The following is a 19,834-nucleotide window of genomic DNA, read 5'->3' as shown; positions in this document are numbered from 1 at the left end:
CTTAGTTTTTCTCAACATCTTGTAAACCCTAAGATAAAAAACGATATAAAAAAAAACAAAAAAAAAAAAAAAACGGACGAACACAACAAACAACAAAACAAACAAAACAACAAACCGAAACAACTCATCTCAGGGTTTACAAGATGTCGATTGATTACCAGCTCGCCTGCACTCTCTCACTGCTTACAATAGTTTTTCTCCTGCTGGTAAGCGACGGTAGACCGGCTTGCGAACAAAGCTGTGTGGGGGACTGAAGGCGGTGGTATCTAGAAAATATAAAGCGCACTGGCAAGGCGTTCAACGCTTAATTTCTAATTCCTGTTCAAGATAGTTTAGGTTAGGGTGCCATACCTCTGAAGCATATTCAAGCAAGGGTCTCACCAACGTTTTATACGTTGAAAGCCTCGTTTCAACGGGCGCATGTCTGAGGGATCTGCGGAGGAAACCCAACCTACTATTAGCCCTAAGATCGTTTGCTGTAGTGACGCCTAGGTAGTTATATTCTTCCACTCGAGTTAACAAGGTACCATTAAGATATATAGGGAAACAGTAGCGGTTGACGTGTGTGGGTGATGGTCATGCACACTGTCTTTTTAAGGTTCAAAAACATTTGCCACGTGGCACATCAGTCGCGTAGTTTGGCCAAAGAACGATCTAGTTTTTCTTGATCAGAGACCGTCTGGTCTTCAAGAAATACCAAACAATCGTCCGCAAACAGTCTAGCGTGCACATCTTCACCATATATTAAGTCGTTCATAAATATTAAAAACAATAATGGCCCCAACACGGATCCTTGGAGAACCCCCGATGACACGTCACACACGTCAGAGTGGGCGTTTGAATACTGACAACCTGTCTACGTTTCTTTAAAAAGGAATCAATCCTCCCAAGCGAGAGCTGGTTTCTTAAAATCAATCGTAATTTGATCGTTAACTTCTGATGGCTTACTTTATGGACTTTCCGACGACACCGGACGGTGCGAGAAAGACGACCTTTATTACGTGTGGCTCTCGCAAACAATGTGTACAGGAAGCACAGCTCGGTGCGCAGAGATCCAACGCGTGACGTTGGACCACAATTCGCATGGCCTGTGTTCGCCCAACGAGCGTTTCTGGTGCGCATTCTGCAAGAGTCGCAGTGACAGTTTCCTATAAACTCCTTTCACTACGCTCTCTACGACGAAGACGCTACTATATTGCGCATGTGCGCCGCTAGCCTTGCCTGCAAAGTGCTGGATCTAGCGGGTTCTAGAGCGCGTTGCTCGATGGCGCGAGCGATCTATGAAAACTCTCTAATATGTGGCTCGAAACAGCCGCTGCATTGGATGTTTCCACATCAGTTCATGCAAGGATAATCCGGGCCATATTTTTTTTTTTATTAGTTTTAAAGTTAGTTGTTGGGAGAACCATTCAGCTGCACGTAAACGCCGCAGTTAATTTTTCTCCCGTGATATAAAATGGAGAAGCTCGGGGCGTTAACATTGCCGAGGTCTCAGTATATGGTAATTTGCGCGGCTCTCAATGTTGTACCGAAGCACATACGTGATAAATTATTTCATTCATTTTATAAAAGGTTTACAACGTGTTCACGCAATAATAATAAATAATACAATAAAAAATTCCATACAAAAAAAAAAAAGCTCCGAAACACGTCAAGTAAACACGTTTTAGAGACACATTCACAAATGTTTTATCAACGAACTAACATATATGAAAACCCGCATCCGCATCTTTACGCGCGATTTACGATTATGTAAAGGTTTGTTTAGTAGATGCTAGCCATTGCAGTTTTTTTATTGACGCAGAAACACAGCTGAGTTCTGTAAATTAACAAAATTGCACGTCAATATTAAGAGAGAGAGAGAGAGAAAGCTTCATTTTGCAGTGATTTGAACTAACTTGTCCGGGGGAAATCATTGCGGTACCCTCTTTTTGAGGGGGCGGGTGAGAGATCCAACAACGAGGACGCAATGGTCTTGTCTTCTAGATGCTACTGCCACGAATGACTGGCTTTCCAACGAGAGGCTCGGATACCAGAGCTCGTTGTGTGCACGCACCTTCTCCGCCCGAAACTCCTCGGACCGGCGATTTGTAAAAAAGGATATCCGTGGACTCTTTGAACGAGCCGCGCGGCACGCGACATTCATTGTTTTTTGGTGCTCGTTTCGGCCCAAAGTCGCTGGGAGCCGTCGGGGGCGCCTGACCTCGGCTCCGCCGGCAGTTCCGGTGTCTCGCTTCCGCGCGAGCGGGAACGGCTTCCTGCGGCCGGAAGTGCGGTCACGGCCCGCCGGCGTGGCGTTCTGCGCGTGGAATGCTTGGGAGTCCCCGCGGGCGTCGGTACGCGTCTTCGGCACTGGTAAACAGTAGCCACAACTGCCGGACGTGTAGCGTTTGAAGCGAATTCCTTTCCGTCGGCAGGGAATCCACATCGAGTGACGGAAGCATTTTTCAGCCGCCGTCGAGCTCCCGCCGTTTGTGCACTGCAGCGCTCGCGTCGCGATCGTGTGCGGGATGATGGTATAACCATATATTTTTGAAAGTGCGGTAATCTTTTCGTGCGTGCAGCACTGGTTTCTTGCTAGTGCCCTTGGTGCTCCAGTCTCGGTCTTGCAGGCACGCGACGCCGTGTCTAGCGTTACCACGTCCTCCTTTTCTTGTGGCGTTTTCTCTGACAAAATCGTCACGAACGAGTCGTGAACGAGTACACGCTGGGGGCTGGCATGGATGGGTCGATGTTTTTATTTGGATGGAAAAGTGCCGGCGACAGTGGCAGGTTTTGGACGAAAGCGAAGAATACATAAATAATCAAATAAATAAACGAAGGAAATAAATAAGTAATAAAATAAATTAATAAATAATACAAATAAATAAATAAATTATAAAAATAAAAATTTAATATAAAAATAAATTAAAAAACAAAGAATAATATAAATGAATAAAAATATAAACATAAATAATAAGAATATTGCAAAAATCTAGCAGAAACGACACAGTGTGTGTGCGGGGGGACCAAGTGCACTCTTGCTATATAAAAAAAAAAAAAAAATTTAAGAAAAAGAAAAAAGGTCAGAAGATTTGGAGCGTTGTGGTGCGCTAAAGTTACCACTCGTGCAGTAGGCTCAAAGCTGCTAATGTGGAATCGCGCTCGGGCGGGTTTTCTCTCTTGTTCTGTGTGTTTCCGCGTCGCCAGTCTTCCACCTGCTCCACGAGTGGTAACTTTAGCGCTCCTCTGTGTTTTCCCACGGGCTTCGGGCCTTTCGAAAACTTACTGATTTAGTCGATTTCGATGACACTGGGCGGTTTCTCGTTTGAACCACGTGTTTATTTTCACCAAAAAAAACAAAAAAAAACGTTGATTAGCGAAATATTGCTAATTATTCGACGTACCGTGACGATTACCCCCTATATTATGTCCCTTCCTGGTCATATAACTCGCCTCCACAGACTGCATTAATATAACTTTCACGGCTTTTTTCTAAAAACATACAAAAAGAGGAAAATTGGGTGAACAGATTCAGGAACGCGTTCCACGCACAATATGCGTATGCATCTAGGCGCCCAGGCGTGTTTGTGAGAGTCGCGTGCACTTCGCAGGGCCCGTTGCTGTCGGTGCACCAGATGTGCCTGGACCTGGAGCAGTTGGCGGATGCTCTGGCCAAGAGGCTGTGCTCGGAACAGCGCTACGTCTACTTTGCCTTCGAAGACTACGATGCTCACGTGGTAGAGGTGAGGAGAAGCACAGCAGCACACGCCGACGCGCTCTTTGCAAACAAGCCCGACGTTGGCCCCCGGACCAAATTCGCACGAGGCATCTGCGCCTGCGCCATGCCGGCAGCAGCACCACCGAAGTCGTGTGACGTCGTCCAGCATTGTTCTGTCTGTGTTGTCAGGTGGCATGATCCGGCGGAGTAACTCGGATTGGTTCCAGTAAGATACGGATCCAGTAAGATCCTTTGTGTCGGAAGAGTGGCCGATCTTGCTGAACCGCAATGCCCTCGGCGAAACAATTCCCCTTTCGACCACGCCAGTTGATTTGCAGCTATAAGGTGTACGTCAGAAGGTTGACCGTGCATCTTAATAAATGGAATCATAAAATTTTCAAGTCGATCGCGCAGTATTTTGTGTCGTAAAACGTGTCGATTTCACCCTCTTGACCTCCATGTTAACTTTCGGATAAACTTTCCCCAGACCTCCACCTGGTTTAGACCATTAGATGGGTATGAAACAGTCGTTAAGTACTCTGCCTTCGTTGCATCGTTATCGCTCTAGCGTTATTCCAGATATAGTCTGTAAATACTGTTGAGAATAATTGTTGTTACTTTCCGCCCCATGTTCTTTTGTTATCGCGAAGGGAACGGGTGATGTTGTTTTAGCGAGGATATTTGTTTCAAAATCGAGCAGGGGGTTCATCTTGCTGACTGAGATCAAAATGTTGTTACACCAAGTGATGCTATTGTAGTCTCCTAATACGCGCAGTTATTTATTTATTAACGCTGAATCCGTTTTCTTAGCCGAATACTGACAAAAAAACTCACGAAGAGCCGTCACGAAGCAAAGTCACGTGATAATTGTAATCACCCGAGACTGCGGTGACAACAGAAAGGCAACTGGAAGAAGGAAAGAACTCTCAAGTTTTTGAGGCTTCTTTCCTTTTAGAGCGCAGGCGCCCGTTTCCGGCTTGAGCGCCGTCGCCGTCGGCGTAACCGCGCGGTGCATTATGGGACGCGTGACGTCATTGATGACGTCATTGGTGACGACATCTGCATCATCATCGTTCCTGATGACGTCATCAGTGGCGACACTGATGACGTTAGCGATGTTACTGATGGTATCATCGTCACGTGACCTCATAGGGGTCACGTGACCCTCGTGAGACGACGGCGACGCCGCTCAGAGGGAGGAGTGGCAGACAGGATGAGGAGGGGGAGGAAGGATATATCTTCCCCTCGGCACCCTTCCCCTCCTCCTCCTCAAGAGCTGCGTTCTAATCCGGCGTTACAGGGAGTTGTAAATGGCTTTCATTTTTTCCTCTCCTCATCGCAGTTTCGGGTAATTCTACAATTACGAACTTACACGAGCTCACTTGCGCCCTCACGTTTTGTTCATGTGATGTCATGAATCGTCACGTGACATCACATGACATTATGGCGTCACATGACGTCATGATGTCACGTGACACCGACGAGGGAGCGATTGCCCGGCCGGCGATAAGGGGACACGGGGCGCTTCGGCAGCGTAAGTACGCTGGGGACACGATTGCCGGATTAGTCCGCTCTCGGATGCACGTGGGACGTCGGCACATAGACGCACAGCTCGTGACTCATAAATTAGCGTAACACGATTACAAGAAGAAAAAGAGTGTCGTTTTACGCGTGATTCGTCACCCCCCTCGAAAAAAAGCCGGCCGGAAGAAAATAAAAAAAAAAAAAAATGCTGCAAACGATATTTCTCGAAGCACCCTTGGGATTCAAAGGTGTTTGACCGCGCGGGCCACGAATCACTCGTGTTCGTTATCTTCTCGAAAGTCTACGATACGGCCCCGAGGTGCGCTTCGCCTGACGCACCCGTGCGCTGCGGAGAAGCGACCGCGCGGGAGCTCCCTGCGCGCTTTGTTTTGCCAGCACTGATTCACTAGCTTTTGGCGATATCGCGGAATAGAGTTTTAGTGGAGCGTTCCGATACCCCCGATAACGAGATGCCAGTATCGTTATCACAGTCATCGGAACTTGTGCTTACGTAAATTCCGAATTAACTCCCACTCAGGATGAAGGATGAACGGTGAAAAATATCAGGTTGGCGAGCCTCGGTAATGCAACAGCAACATTTTATCAAAAGATGAGCGATAAAGATGCGGGCACCCGCTGCGAGATCACATGACGCGGGAACTGATACCGCGGATCGCGCACACAATAAATTTGCGGTCCACGTTTTTTTTTCTTTTTTAAAGCATGTCGTTACTAACGCATGCTAATGAGCATCGCTATATTGGGCGGCAATCTGTGCCATCTAGCCAACGGTGGCGGTGCCTGCTACACCCTTTCGCCGCTCACGGCAATGTGACGCGAGCTGCTGTCCTCCAACGCGCTCCCCAGTTTTATTTATTTTATTTTTTTTTTAATTTGCATCAATGTGATATTGCTCGTCATTTGTGCCAACATGCCTGCCCTGCTACATTTCTCCGAAAGGTGACGAATTTGCGCCAACATCGTGCCGAAACTTAATTTCACTTTGTTAACCCCGAAAATGTAATGGATCAGATTTGATCTCTGTATCAAACACCGGCAGTACTTGGAATTCTCGAAAAATTCTCACAATATTTATCAAGGTCGTGATCTGTTCTGGCGGGTTAGTTAGCTTCGTTGAGGGCCTCTCACCGCGCCCTGGTGCGCTGCAATGAAATGACTGGACTACTGCAGTGTAGGCGTCGCGATTTTGAGTATTTTGCTTCGCCGCAGCGCACCCGTGTGCTAAGGGAAAAGCACTCCTCCAGAGCACAACATCATACATGCAGGTGTAAACTATATAAACAAAAAACAAAAAAAAAAAATTGGTGAGTGCTGATGTAACAGCTCTGCCTTGCAGTGCAAATCTTAGAATAAAACTGCAACTATTATGTATAATTAACTGCATTTTTTTTTTGTACTCTGAGATTAAGCAAGGGCACTTCGTTTGCAACAAGATGCATCAACTCACTTGCTTAGTTATCACTTTTATATAGGTTTCATCGGCTCAGTGGCACAGTCAGTAGAGTAAATTAAAACTTAATTAGCTGGAGCAACAGATTGAAGCTTGGGAATAGCTTGGATGAGTTCAGCTGGATTATTTTTAAAGGGATAGCGCGACGATTTTGATGTTAAAATAATTTGCAGTTTGTATTTCTTTATATTGTTTGTCTAGGCACAAGTGCCAAAAAACACACCACCTTGCCCGCCCCCCCCCCCCCCCCCCCCAAAAAAAAAGAAAAAAAAAAGCTATTTTGTTGCGTAATTGCAAAAGAAAAAACTCACTGTCAGCCCCTTGACAAACCCTCTTTTGTGTTGATCACTCTCCGATGCTAATCTTTGAAAACGCGGCTATCACGATTAGGTGGTCTCCCAGAGTACGTCAATCGAAGGAAGACATGGGAGTTGAGAGGCACTTTGACCTTCGAGTTGTTTCATTTTTTTAAATAAAAATTAGCGCATGCAAGAAGGCACTGTTTTCTGTTCTTCGTGCCATAGGTGATGCAGAATGATTTCCGCAGTTAATTGGCAAAAGCTTGAAAATTGTTGCACCCCATTCATGTGCCAATTTGTTTATTATGAAGTTTCACCATAAAATGTCATTGATGTTCATAATCCAATGACATAAGCTTTGTTTTTAACTGAATTAAAACCTGCAGTTTTAATAGAACCTTTAGCGCTTGAATGGAATATCATCTTAGGTACTCAAAACTATTCTACTCTAAAATTATTTTGGTGGAATATTCTGTTAGATTTGGTTCCATACCTAAAATTTCATACCTTTGATTTCATACCTAAAATAACCACTCACAGCAGTTCACGCTGTCCTCCATCGGTCAGTATCTTGTTGTCGTGCCTGGTGCTTCAATGTGCAACCGAACAGCTAGTTCTGCATTTCAGGGAATCAAACCTACTTCGCACATGATGCTAGCGAGAGGTTGCACATAAGTGGAAAGGCACGTGAATCTTGACGTAATATTTGCAGCACTAGTATGAATAAAAAGCAGTGTGCTTGTCTGCAAAACATTATCTCTGTTGCTCCAAAATGGACATTTAACTGCTCCAAGGTGCTACAAAGTAATGCGGACCAATTGGCACATATCGCCATATGTGGCAGGCAGGGAATGAGAGAAAAAACTAAGTTGATAAACGAACCACGGAAAGTGTCCTAAAACGTTTACCAGTTTTCTAAATTCTTTGTCTTCTCATTTAAACATGCACTAACATATCACATGGTTAAAACTATATTGGGAACTGGCTTGTAGTAATTCTTTGTTTGGCTCATTTTTATCGCAGCTGTGATTGCAAAAAAATTAAGTGACCTCATTTTATGCATGGCATACTAGAGGGAATTCTCACTAATCTACCCAGATTATAACCCACAGTCCTCTTTTTTGACCAAGAATGTTGTATCTGAAGGGATTTTTGTAAGACATTGCATGAATCAGATGGGTGGACAATGTTTCATCATCTTGAACTCTACGGATGCTTAGCCAGTAAAACGGTATGGGTGATCTTGTTAATTAATCTTAATTGCCAGTCTGTTAGTTAATTAACAAAACGGGATTTGGGGCATTATAAATTAAGTTACCGATGCCACTTTTGAGCATTGTCGGCAGGTGACTGACTTCTATCTCAAATGACCTTAAATGAAAAGTCACTCGCTTCACTTTCACAAAGCAAAAACATTCTAAACATTCTTGGTCGTAACAAGATTTTACGTTTTAGTATTTTTGGAGAAACATAGTTAAACATTTTTATGGATTGTTGGGGGAAAGAATACTATCTGGACTGTAATCTGGAACAATAAATTTCCTCTGAAAAAAAAAAAAAAGTGTCTTAGACATTTTGTAATGGGTGCATAGCCCATTGCGGTTTACAGTCTCTACCTGGTGCATGGTGTCCATGTAGAATGCCTGCTTTATTAGCGCTCTTGTATTTTACAGAAATTACCATCAACATAATCTTGTCACAACAGACAATCTTGAAAATACAAACCCTTGCACAGTCTGCACCTGTAAGTAGTCTGTACCACATAAAATAAAATATTTTGAAACATGTATAGCCCGCAGACTGTAGTCTGAAAAATGCAGAAGGTGCCATAGATCCAGCCGATGGCTCAGCATATAGTTCAATTTTAATTCTAATGTCTCACATGTACCATGGAGTTCTTACTGGTGTAGGCACCAATGATGGTATTGCTGCCGTTTGATTCTACGCTGATGATTTGCACATCTGCATCATCTGACATCACCACATGGAAACGTGGTGATGTCGTGCCCACACAAAATATATTCCGGCAAATGACGACATTATCTTAGTCGCCCGAGTGCAAACTCACCACACCGAATCGTGTGAAAAAATTTAAAATGCTCGATCTCTATGATAATGCTGACGTGCACAAAATGCGAAGTAGAATTTTTTTCGGCTCGTTACATTTTCAATTATCATTTCTGTTTAGATTTTTTTTCTCACGAGTTAAGCAGATATTTATGGCGTCTTTTTGTCGTTTCATCTTTTTTCGAGGCGAAAGCATTTTCCCGTCTAATCTAGAAGGGAAATCGAATGGGCGTATATTCATACATAAATTTAGGTTATCTCACTATGTTTAGCGGAGAAATTATATGTTTAAGTTTGGCCTTTTTTTTTTATTAAACCATAGCCCTAAATAATGTTCTTACATCTGTCAGTTGACAAGCTCTATCAAAGAGTGTTGTTCAGAAATTGTTTTTCTCGGTGGTCTGCTGGCGAGCAGGTATGGGTGGAAAGTGATCCTAGCGGCACCCATCCCATGGTCAACAGAGAAAGACTGTTTTCGAATGATGCTCATTCTGCACAAACTTTGTTCACTATAAAAAAAGCTCAATAGAATCACTTCCCGCCGCAGGCAATGTGCATCCAGCGTTCCACCGGTTCAGTCGCTTCTGGCTGGGCTGATAGCGTAGCGAGCGTTGCCGAGCAGACGTGCCACAAAAAGGCATCGGGCATTGTAGGAAGCTTGTCAATGAACTTTAATCTAGTAACGTCGACTCTAAATGTATTCTGTGCAAATGACACGTCGACGACCCCGGGCAAGTCGACAGCTTTGTGCTGCTGGAGGTACGGTTTGAGTGCTATTGCTGACCGATTCTCTTCGTTTGCTGCAGCTCTGTCCCGAGAACGGCACAACCACAATCCTGCTCTCCCTGCTGGTCCAAGCCGCCGAGTCAAGCCGTGAGGCCACCGGGTAAGTCTCCAAATCCGACTGCGGCAAGAAATGCGGTTCCTCGGTTGTACTAAGACACCCGGAACGCATCTTCGTTTGGTGCGTTCAGCATCCCGTCCCGCCCTTGCATCAAAAGTGGTCCCGAGGCGGCAACGAATGAAGTTACAGAGTCCAGAGCGGCATGTTGTCGGAAGTAGCGATACTTTGTTTCACCTTAAGTCCAGACGCAGCCGACACCACGAGCCGACGAGACTAATCGGACGGCTTCAAAAGGGCATCGTCGTGTTTGTGTAAGTGTTCTATCGTCGCCGAACCAATCACCAACAGACAAAGTTTAGTGACTTGCGCTTTTGACACTGCTTGATCGGTCCCACTAGCTCGTAGCGTCCGTTGCATCAGGACTTTAGCCGAAACAAAGTATGGAAGTCCCGGCAAAAAGTAGCGCTCCAGCGACGTCATGGGGCGGATACTGAGGGGCCACATTTTAAGGATGCATGCGGCTCTTTCACATGATTGCCAGCCTGACCTGAAAATTTCATTCCGATTGAATAAGTAGTTACCGAAGAGTAGACATTTCCAGGTTGCACCTAAGGTTAATCGTGCAATCTCACGAGGCCGTGCTTGCTTCTACAGGCCGCAGCAAGGCAGCAGCAGGACCCTGTATCGAGCGAGTGTCCTCTTCCAGTGGAACATTGACACAGGTGTGTACAACCTGCGGGGGGGGGGGGGGGGGGCAGTACCTTTTTGTACGGTAGCATTTATTTATTTGTTTGCGCGTTTAGTCACATTGGCCACTGCGGGGGTCGGCTATAATAATAATAATCATATTTATTTAGAGCGCCCAAAAACTACCTCATCGGTCGTTGGATTGGTGCACCACATTGAGATTGAAGCCAAATATAATATGGAGCATTGAGACGAAAATTAGTTAGTAAAAGAGCGTATTACTTAACAGGCACACACAGAGGCCACTTCACAGATCTCGAGATACAGAGTGGCGGCACTGTTGTAAAAAGGGGAAATTGAAATATTGCCCGGTCAACGATTATCAGAACAGATCAAATGTCTGCTAAAGCGAAAATTGAGACAAAAGTTAACTTTATGAAGGAAAAATAACTCTACTGATTAACCTTACGTACAAAAACAAAGCCACAATCCTCCCTTCTCTCAAACTTTCTCTTTCCATGCTTTTCTGTGTCCATTTCCAGTGTCGGGCAAAAAATTGGCATTGATTGGGGCATAACATGAAAACTGGACACGAGCATGGGGTTTCTCAACTTTCAGGGAGCATATGTGTGACCTGAATGTTCTTATAAAATGCCCCGCTACAGATAAGAGTAAGGAAACAGGAATGTGCTTCCAGAAGGAAAAAGCAGCCTTGCAGACACTTCACTGCATGCTGTGTTGGGGGCAACACAAAAGAAAGCATTTAGTTAAAGATTTTCTTCCTGTTAATCTAGGGTTTTTGTGTTTCAACGACAGGTCTACTTATGGGTTTTTCAGTTTTTCTCGATTTCGACAGAACTGGCCCTGGGGATTTTTCAAGATTTATTGGCATACACCGAAAACATGAAACCCTATTTTGTGTGTTACACAGACTTTAAAAAAGGAAAGATGTTTACAACACCCTGGAACGCCAAATTAGAGCGCAGCTCTTGAGGAGGAGGAGGCAAGAATACTGAGGGGAGGGTATACCCCTCCTCCCTCCTCCTCACCTCATCCTTCCTGCTACTCCTCTTCTCCACCTCTTCCTCCTCTTCCCCTCATCCTTCAGGCTCCTTCCCTCCTCCACCCCCTTCCTTTTCTCCCCCTCCCCTTTTTCTTCCTACTCCTCCCCCTCCTCCACCCTGTCCTCCCCTCCTTCTCCCCCTACCCTCCTCCTCCTCCCCGCAGGGTGTATCATGGGAAATGTCCCATAATACGCCACGCAGGACCCTCGTGACGTCACGATTGACGTGACGAGAGTCCCGCGCGGTGCATTATGGGACATTTCTCATAATGCACTGCGCAATTACAGTGACGGCGACGCCGCTCATGCCGGAAACAAGCGCCTAAAAACTGTGTTCTGAAAAAAGAAAAAAAAAAAAAATCTACATCACTCTTCTGCTCCCCACCAGTACCATATTTTCCAGTGTAAAAATCGTGGTAATTTTTTTTTTTTCAAGATTTCCTTTGGTGCATTTTATACAAATCCTTGTTGATGAATTAAACGCAAAATAAAATCCCCATGGAAAAATTTGCATATAAGTCATACCAACTTATATTCAAATTTTCCTATAAGGATGGACCTTAAATGCGGAAATTTGCCACGGGAATTTTATCTCTCGTTTGATTCATTGACGAGATGGTTGGGACCAGCTCTCGCTTGCGCATGTATTGCGATCATAACACAGATACGCGAGCTTTTCAATGCTGTTCTGCCGCACCGACCGTACAACTAGATAGGTGTGATTTGTACAGAGGTGTGACTTATAGACCGAAAAATATGGTACATACACCGCCAGCAATGCAAGCGGGAACTCGCTTTTGGCATCTCAGCAGTGTCTCGACGGCACCACATGCGAATTTTTGGCGCTTTTGTGCGCCCCGTTTTGTACTGTTTGCACGTATACACTATTATCACCAGAGGTAATACCGCTGCAACCAGTAAAAATCCTGCTTAAATGTTTTTTTTTGCTTCCCCTCCTAAGGTCTATATGGTCGCAGGAATTAATTCATTCATTCATTTTCTATGCTCATGAACAGCTGATGCCTTGTTAATGGTGTACAATGAGATTAAAATTTAGTCAGAAACAACTTAAAAATCAGACAAAAAGGGGGAGGGTGTAGATGTCATCAAAGGGTATTTCACTGCAGGTGGTTTTTAAGGCTTCTTTTAAAGTTTGCAGGCATGTGAAGCGTATAAAGACGATTTTGCGAAATAAGTTAGTTGCGGAGTTTGAGACGGCAATTTTTTTGTTTTTTTGCCTTGTCTTAGGTTTTAGTATAGACGTTTTTTTAGATAGATTGTTAATTACACTGTGACACTGACTGCAGAAAAATATTACAGTAGTATTTGAGTATGTCCTATTTTACAGTGCATGGGCATTGTAGATTTGTTTAATCACTAATGTCATTGCTTTAGGGAGGATGTGTTTTAGACACCATGAAACGTAGGGATGGCACTACTTTTTAGAGTAATTATCGTAGAATAATGTAGCTGCACGGGTACTATGCCTCTGTTGTAGCTCCAGAATATTCTAATACACCCAATCCTAAGCTTTTTCTATTCTGGGTGACATTGTTACGTGCAGCATTTGTGGCACCCACATTTGATATTAAATGTTCTCTACTTTTTTCATTCGAAGGTGGAAACCACATTTAGAACGAGGTAGGATATCATGAAGAAAAGAAAAATGGCGTGATCTAAGGGTGGCATGGACGTACATTTGTTCCTTAAAGTCGGACGAAAATTGAAGCACTAGATTCGATGCTGTAAATATGTGAGTGTGAACATAGAAAAGGTCACATTTTTCACCCACAATGTGTGAAAAAACAAAAGCAATAGCTGTAGCACGGTCGTGTAACGTGGGTGGAATGGTGCCGTCACATACCTGAGGACAGAGGTGCGACGTGGTTGATTCTCATAGCCGTCATGGATGTCACTGACGACTGCCACCAGTGATCCGTGAAGTAAGTGGGTAAGCACGGTGGAATCTTCTAAAACTATCTAACATTATGTGTAGCAACTAGACGCTGCCAAAGTGGGATTTCGTGAAATGCAAGTAATGTTTGGAACAAGTTTTTCAAGCAGACGACACAGAAGACTCTTCTTTCGTTGTGTCTTTACTCGCGGGATGCCGGAGTGGCCGACGGGATGCCTTTCTGGACTTGCACCAAAAGCGTACGGAAGGGTTTTCTGTAGCGGCGATGACAGGAGACTGGGTCGAAACCTCTGCAATGTGGCGCCCGTAAAGCTATCGCTTCAAAACGACCCGATTCCGGCCACGTTTTGCTTATGTGTTCAACATGTTAAAAAGACACACACAAATTTTTTTTTGTAGTATTTAGATAAGACGGTATGTTAAAAAATAAACTTCCCCTGAAAAGAAACGTTTTAAGCACAACACGAGACTCATTTGAGCGTTGCCAAAACATGCTTCTATTTTGGGGTTGACATCTCGAAATGCAAGCATGTTTTGGAATTGCTTCAAACACGAAATGAGTCTCATAACATAAATAATGATGCCAAGTCGCTGACTGATTTTTCAGGCTTTGCAGGAACCGAAAAAACATCTGAATAATAGAACAGCCCGAAAAATCAGCAGATTAAAAAACTTGCCTTTATTACGTCTAAGCGGGCTTAAAAAAAAACTATGAATAGTGCTTTGCTTCAGGTTACGCCTCCACTTGCATTTGGCCACTTTCTATTAGCTTGAGAATCGCTGCCTTCTTTTCTAGTGTTATGGTCAAGTTCTTTCTGCGCTTCTTAGCAAAACGCAATTCACTGAGACAAGATGAGAGGCGCATTTCTACGACTGCAGATGTGCAGAATGGCGAATAAACGAAGAAAAATGGTAACAGTGAATGATAATGCCGTGCAGCTAGAGAAAAAAAAAAGCTGTAGCATAGCGTCATTTAGCGGTGGGACTTAGCAGTACTCGAGTAGCGCTGTCGAACCGGGCCAATCCACGTGCAGCCAACATAGAATCTAAAATGGCGGCCTCTCAGTGGCATGTCCCCCCCTCCGATAGCTCGGGACAATTTTATCCGAAAAATCTAACTTTCACACTTCAAACTGTCTGAAACATCAGTCGTGAATATGCACATTTTCTATTGGATAGGTCACCTTTAGGTCCGAAATATTTAACAAGTCCAAATTATCGGAATCCAAAAAATCGGTCGGTGACTGTATTTGTTTTGCTTTTTGCTGAAGGACTTTTTTTATGTAAATGTTTTTGGGAAGCTTAGAGGTTCATTGCCTCTTTAATGTGGATAAAAATTAATAACCTTATTCCACTCTTTTCGGTATCGACTCTGACTGCATTCATATCCCCGGTTGCTCACAGGACGATACTGGGTGGCAAAGGTGCGGCCACTTCAGAAGCTGCTGCGGCCGTTTGACGACTCAGAAGGGTAAGTGGGATCCTGACTGTCCGGTGGATCTTGGGCCCCTTTTTGCCACCATGTATATATCCAGGCAAAGTTTCAGGTCATTTCCACTGACCTCAATGACAATTGCTGGATCGCGCATCCCCGCTCCGCGAATGCGGCCACCGGACGGCCATCTTGCATGCCGTTTTTTTGTTTTTTTTGCTAGCGTTGCAGAGGTCGGCGGCAATGTGCTAAAGGCACATTTTCTACTTGTTCGTCATCATTCGCTGAAGACGTTCTTTAAGATCCTGTGTGAGGCACGATAATTGCCGTTGAGAACATGTGGAAATTTTACAAAAGCACAATGCTGCAGAAAAAAGACACAGCTCGTCGAAAGCAAGTTTCGCCAGTCTCGCCCCGTGTTCAAAGCTTCCTTGGCACGCTGAAGTGCTGTGTCTCCGACCAAGAATTGACACCGTGTGAATGTGTTTTGCGAGTGCAATGTGCGTGAAGTTGTATGTAAAGGTACTACTCATTGAAAGTAAGCGTCGCCTGTCGCCGGTCTCGCGGCGTGATCTAAGCTTCCTTGGCACTTCGAGTGCTGCATCTTTGTGCCTTTGCACGCTTGGATATCGATCAAGAATTCACGCCGCACCAAAGTTCTGAAGATGTGTCGCGCGTAGATGTTTTTAGATCATGTATATATGTATTGGCCACAGAGTTCTGGATCGTCCAGCTGTTCCGGTGAGTTGCTATCAATAAAAGGGGGAGATCTGTACATGTTCTTATGTACTATATTAACCATGGCTATGTCCCAAATCTACTCTAATAGATTCCGTGGGAGCACGAATAAAGCAATGCTGTGGAGCAAGGAGGGTTTTCGAAGGCAAAAATACAAGACGGTGAGAATGAAAATCTTTGAAGCGTGGCGTCATGTACAATCTGTTGACTACGGTAATCACAATTAGGCGAGCCGCGTTCAAACGTCAAGTGCAATTAAGCGGGTTAATAATGAGCCAACACTGATCAGTGATGAGGAGCTGTTGTTAATGGTGTACAATGAGATTCAGAATTAATCAGAAACAACTTAAAAATCAAACAAAAGGGGGAGGGTGTAGATGTCGTAAAGCGCTCATTGTCATTGTGCTTTGCTATCGCCGGCTCAACCGGTTGAGTGCAAAAAATGTGCAGGATCACGGTGCAATCTTTGTGCACGATTGGCTTTTAACTGAATTTTTAACGAGCATCCGATGGGCCGCAGCCAACGCGTCGATCCGTCAGATCGTGGCATTGGTTGTGGTCGGACTAACGACGAAAAAAAGACGTACCTTCCCCCCCTCTTCCGTCGCTACTGGACGCTGGATTAAGCTCGTTTCTGGACCACAAGTGCCGCAAGTATACAGTCGTCAGAGTAAAGTAAGACACTGATCCAGAGGCACATATGGCTTCACGCACATTGCACTCGCAAAACACATTCACACGGTGTCGATTATTGATCGGTATCCAAGCGTGCGAAAACACAGAGACTCAGCACTTCGGCGTGCCAAGGAAGCTGTGAACACGCCGCCAGACCAGCAAAACTTGCTTTCGGCGAGTTGCGCCTTTTTCCTGCGGCACTGCGCTTTCGTAAAAATTTGCACGTGTTCTCAACGGCAAGTATCACGCCTCACCCAGGATCTTAAAGAAAGTCTTCGGCGACTGATGACGAACGAAAAAGAAACGGCATGCAAGATGGCCACCCGGTGGCCGCAGTTGCGCTGCAGCGAACAAGCAAGGATGTGCGATCCAGCAATTGTCATATAGATCAGTGGTCATTTCAGGAATTGGGAGTACCGAAGCGGGTTCCAGTTGGAGAAATAATGAATTGAACGTCTCGTGCATATAGAATTGCAAGATTGACGAATAAGACTTGGCGACCATTCGTACCTACTACATTTATATCTTTTTTGTCCCTACTGCGACATGCAGGGCCACACTCTAGTATATATTCCACATCACTGCAATGTATGCCATGGTGTATACTTAAATTCATTTTCTTTTTTTTTTAAAAGGGACCGGTGTACGGATGTCGTTTTGATTGCACTTGTATCGGACAGGGTTGGCAGACATTAGGACATTAGATGAGAGGATAACCGTCATAATCAGTAGACTATGTAATTAACCAATATCTGCTCATTAACTTTGCTGATGGGCCCTTGTGGTAATGGTGATGGTTTCTTGTGGTGATGGGTGCTTGTTGTGACGGGGTTGTGGTGACAGGCCCTTGTGGGAATGGGTCCTTGTGGGGATGGGTTCTTGTGGTGCAGGTCCTTGTGTCTGTCCCTGAGCTGATAATTTCTTGTGGTGATGGGTTCTAGTGGTGATGGGTTCCAGTGGTGATGCATCCTTGTGGTGATGGGTCTTATCAATGTCCAGCTGGAAGGCATCGAGGGATCTGGTGCATCGGCTCCAGTGCCACGCCTGGAATCCATGTCCCGCCGGTTGTGCTGTCACAGTCTTCACCAACAAACCCGTCCTACGAGGTACTGCCACTCCTTTTCAAATGTACATGTACAAATTGAACAAATAAGCACCAAACAATTCTGTGCTTTATGTTTCACAATTTCTGTGTTTTGCAGTGTTATTCACTCTGGGAGATGTAAATTTTCCCTGGGTTATGTAGCAAGTTTTTTTTTTGTTTTTTTTAAGGGACTTCTTTGAAGATGCTTTGGGCACCAGGATTCCAGATGGCCATCACACTGTAATGGAAGCGGAAGCCAAGCCCAGCCACAGCAAGAGGAGAAATGGCCGTCCTGATCAGGAGCCACTACAACCTTGACTTTCCTCACGAACGTTTCAGACAACTTTTGTGGCAGTTTTGGGGGCTTGCCGATCGAGTCTGCCGTGCTGTAACCACCAAAGAGACTGCATTTGTTTTATTTTTCTTATTGAATTCGGTGGTTTTATTGCCCACTCTGTAAGCTTCAGGATATCGGCTTCACAGCTTCGCTACCAGGTGCTGTTAAACTATGTTATGGTTGCAAATAAACGGCAGTCTCTATACAACCCCATGGCCGTTAGAGCTCCGTGGTCAAGCATGGAGCTGCAATGGCCGTGTAACGGCAACTACACAAAGCTGTCAGAATGGGCACAGCCGTTTATTTGCAACTGCATTAAAGTCAATCAACTCCCAAGTGGCCAAAACATGAACTGTGACAGTAGGTTTAAAAAGTTTTCCATTACTGACAAATGAACCCACAGCTGAACGAGGGTTCTGCTTTTCAGCAGAAGTGTTTACCAAGAAAAAATTTTGTTTTTGTTTGCTATTTTTGCGCATTTATTTTTTGCAGCCACACATTTGTAACCAAGCACCAGACATTTTTTTAGCTGGTTTCCTATTTTTATGTAAAAGTTGTCATAAAACTAATTACAAGTTTTCGTGCTTTTTTTTTTTTTTACTGATTTGTGTGAAGAAATATGTGCACAACCTGTGCAGTTGTGTGCCACAAGTTGTTTGTGCATAAGTTTCGTGCAGTCTGCGAACAGCTGCGCACAATTTCTGCAGCAGTGTACAAACACGTGTTCTTTGCACACTTTTTAAGGCTGCATCATTGATGTTGCCCATTTTAACATACACAGTGACTGAAGTTTCTTTTTGACTTCATCTTAGTTCCTGTGAAATACTGTAAAACGCTGAGTGAGCTCTCTTCTTCCAAAAATATTTAAATCACCAACTTTGATATTACTTCGACTCCGCTAGCACAACCAAAGTCCATGCGACACCGAAGCACTCGCAAAGACTCAATGCCTGTGTTGGCCGGCAGGCAACTGACGATAAACTTATGATCGTATCGATCGGGGAAATCAGTAAATTATGTACGCTTAAACTTCTTTTCTTGAACTATTGTTCAAATGTGCCGATTGGAATTATTTGTTTGCAGTAGTGGTTTTTATTAGGGAAACAATAATGTGCTGTGACTTGATGGTTTACAAATGTTGGTGGGTCATTGCAGTGTGTGGAGGCCACAAAAGTTGCTGTCTGAAAATGGATTGGGGGAACCGAGAACACGATTGGTTGTTGACGCAGAACAATAAAATGATGTCTGTTATTCACCTGGAGCATCCATTTTTTGAAGGGGGGGGGGGGGGGGGGGAGAAGTGCCATTTGATTGCTGTTTTTAGTTTGTCCACTCACTCTTGACCTTGTTAGTGAGCACATTATAGTTGAAAGCAGAAGAAACAAGCATGGCAATGTAAAAGAACTACTGAATCTAATGTAAAACAACAAAACACAGATATCTTAACAGCACCAAATATTAACTGTCCAGCCGCTTTGTGGCAAGTTACTGTCGTAGTGTGCACTACTGACTTCTGCTCTTTGTGGAAAACGGGTATAATTCATTTGACCCCTCACTATGCGATGTCTCACGTTTCCAAAGAAGCTTGGATACATGTGCCAGCCTTCTAGACATAATCGTCAAGTCAGATAGCGAACTAAGATCTGTTAATTAGCTTTTTCATTAGTGAGAATTAACATGGCTCCAAGTAGAAACCTGCCGAGCGTTATCGCAAACCACAAGATCAGTAAATTTGGGAGGTGTGGTGGTGCACTTGCTCGACGCTAGCGGTGCGGAAACAAGGACGATAAATGTGTAGTGGTGTCATCTGCATTTTTGCACTGCCAGGATTGTGCCTGTTCTAAGTGTAACTTTATACACCATCATCTGCATCTTTATCTTGTGCATTTTTGCATTACGAGCCCCACGCTTGTTTGTATGGTAACTTTATGCACCTTTATCATTCATATTTTTGCACCGCCAAGCCTCGCGCTTGTGCAAGTGGTGTCATTGCATTTT

General features: G+C 44.4%; 1 protein-coding gene across 2 annotated transcripts; it reads left to right on the top strand.

Annotated features, from left to right (window-relative positions):
* Positions 1–269: 269 nt before the first annotated feature.
* Positions 270–19,089, top strand: LOC121835281 (DDB1- and CUL4-associated factor 15-like). Of its 2 annotated transcripts, none has more exons than XM_042289297.1 (7): positions 270–368; positions 3,594–3,725; positions 9,868–9,947; positions 10,560–10,627; positions 14,975–15,041; positions 17,415–17,521; positions 17,688–19,089. In XM_042289297.1, the coding sequence occupies exons 2-7, from the start codon at positions 3,618–3,620 to the stop codon at positions 17,741–17,743; spliced, it is 486 nt and encodes a 161-aa protein (XP_042145231.1). In that variant the 5' UTR covers positions 270–368; positions 3,594–3,617; the 3' UTR covers positions 17,744–19,089. The 2 variants fall into 2 exon arrangements, with proteins under 2 accessions (XP_042145231.1, XP_042145230.1); XM_042289296.1 differs by lacking the exon at positions 270–368 and adding an exon at positions 2,244–2,355.
* The last annotated feature ends 745 nt before the right edge of the window (positions 19,090–19,834 follow it).

The sequence above is a fragment of the Ixodes scapularis genome, unplaced genomic scaffold, assembly GCF_016920785.2.
Source record: "Ixodes scapularis isolate PalLabHiFi unplaced genomic scaffold, ASM1692078v2 PGA_scaffold12__126_contigs__length_90152505, whole genome shotgun sequence".
Lineage (NCBI taxonomy): Eukaryota > Metazoa > Arthropoda > Arachnida > Ixodida > Ixodidae > Ixodes > Ixodes scapularis.
The sequence above is the reverse complement of the archived record's forward strand: the minus strand, read 5'-3'. Positions and strand labels throughout refer to the sequence as shown.

Excerpts from the sequence above, each read along its gene's own strand:
- LOC121835281 (XM_042289296.1), top strand. The coding sequence starts at position 2,311 with ATGCTTGGGAGTCCCCGCGGGCGTCGGTACGCGTCTTCGGCACTG. Across the intron at positions 15,042-17,414 it reads CCGTTTGACGACTCAGAAGG|CTGGAAGGCATCGAGGGATC; the intron begins GTAAGTGGGATC and ends ATCAATGTCCAG. Across the intron at positions 17,522-17,687 it reads CAACAAACCCGTCCTACGAG|GGACTTCTTTGAAGATGCTT; the intron begins GTACTGCCACTC and ends GTTTTTTTTAAG.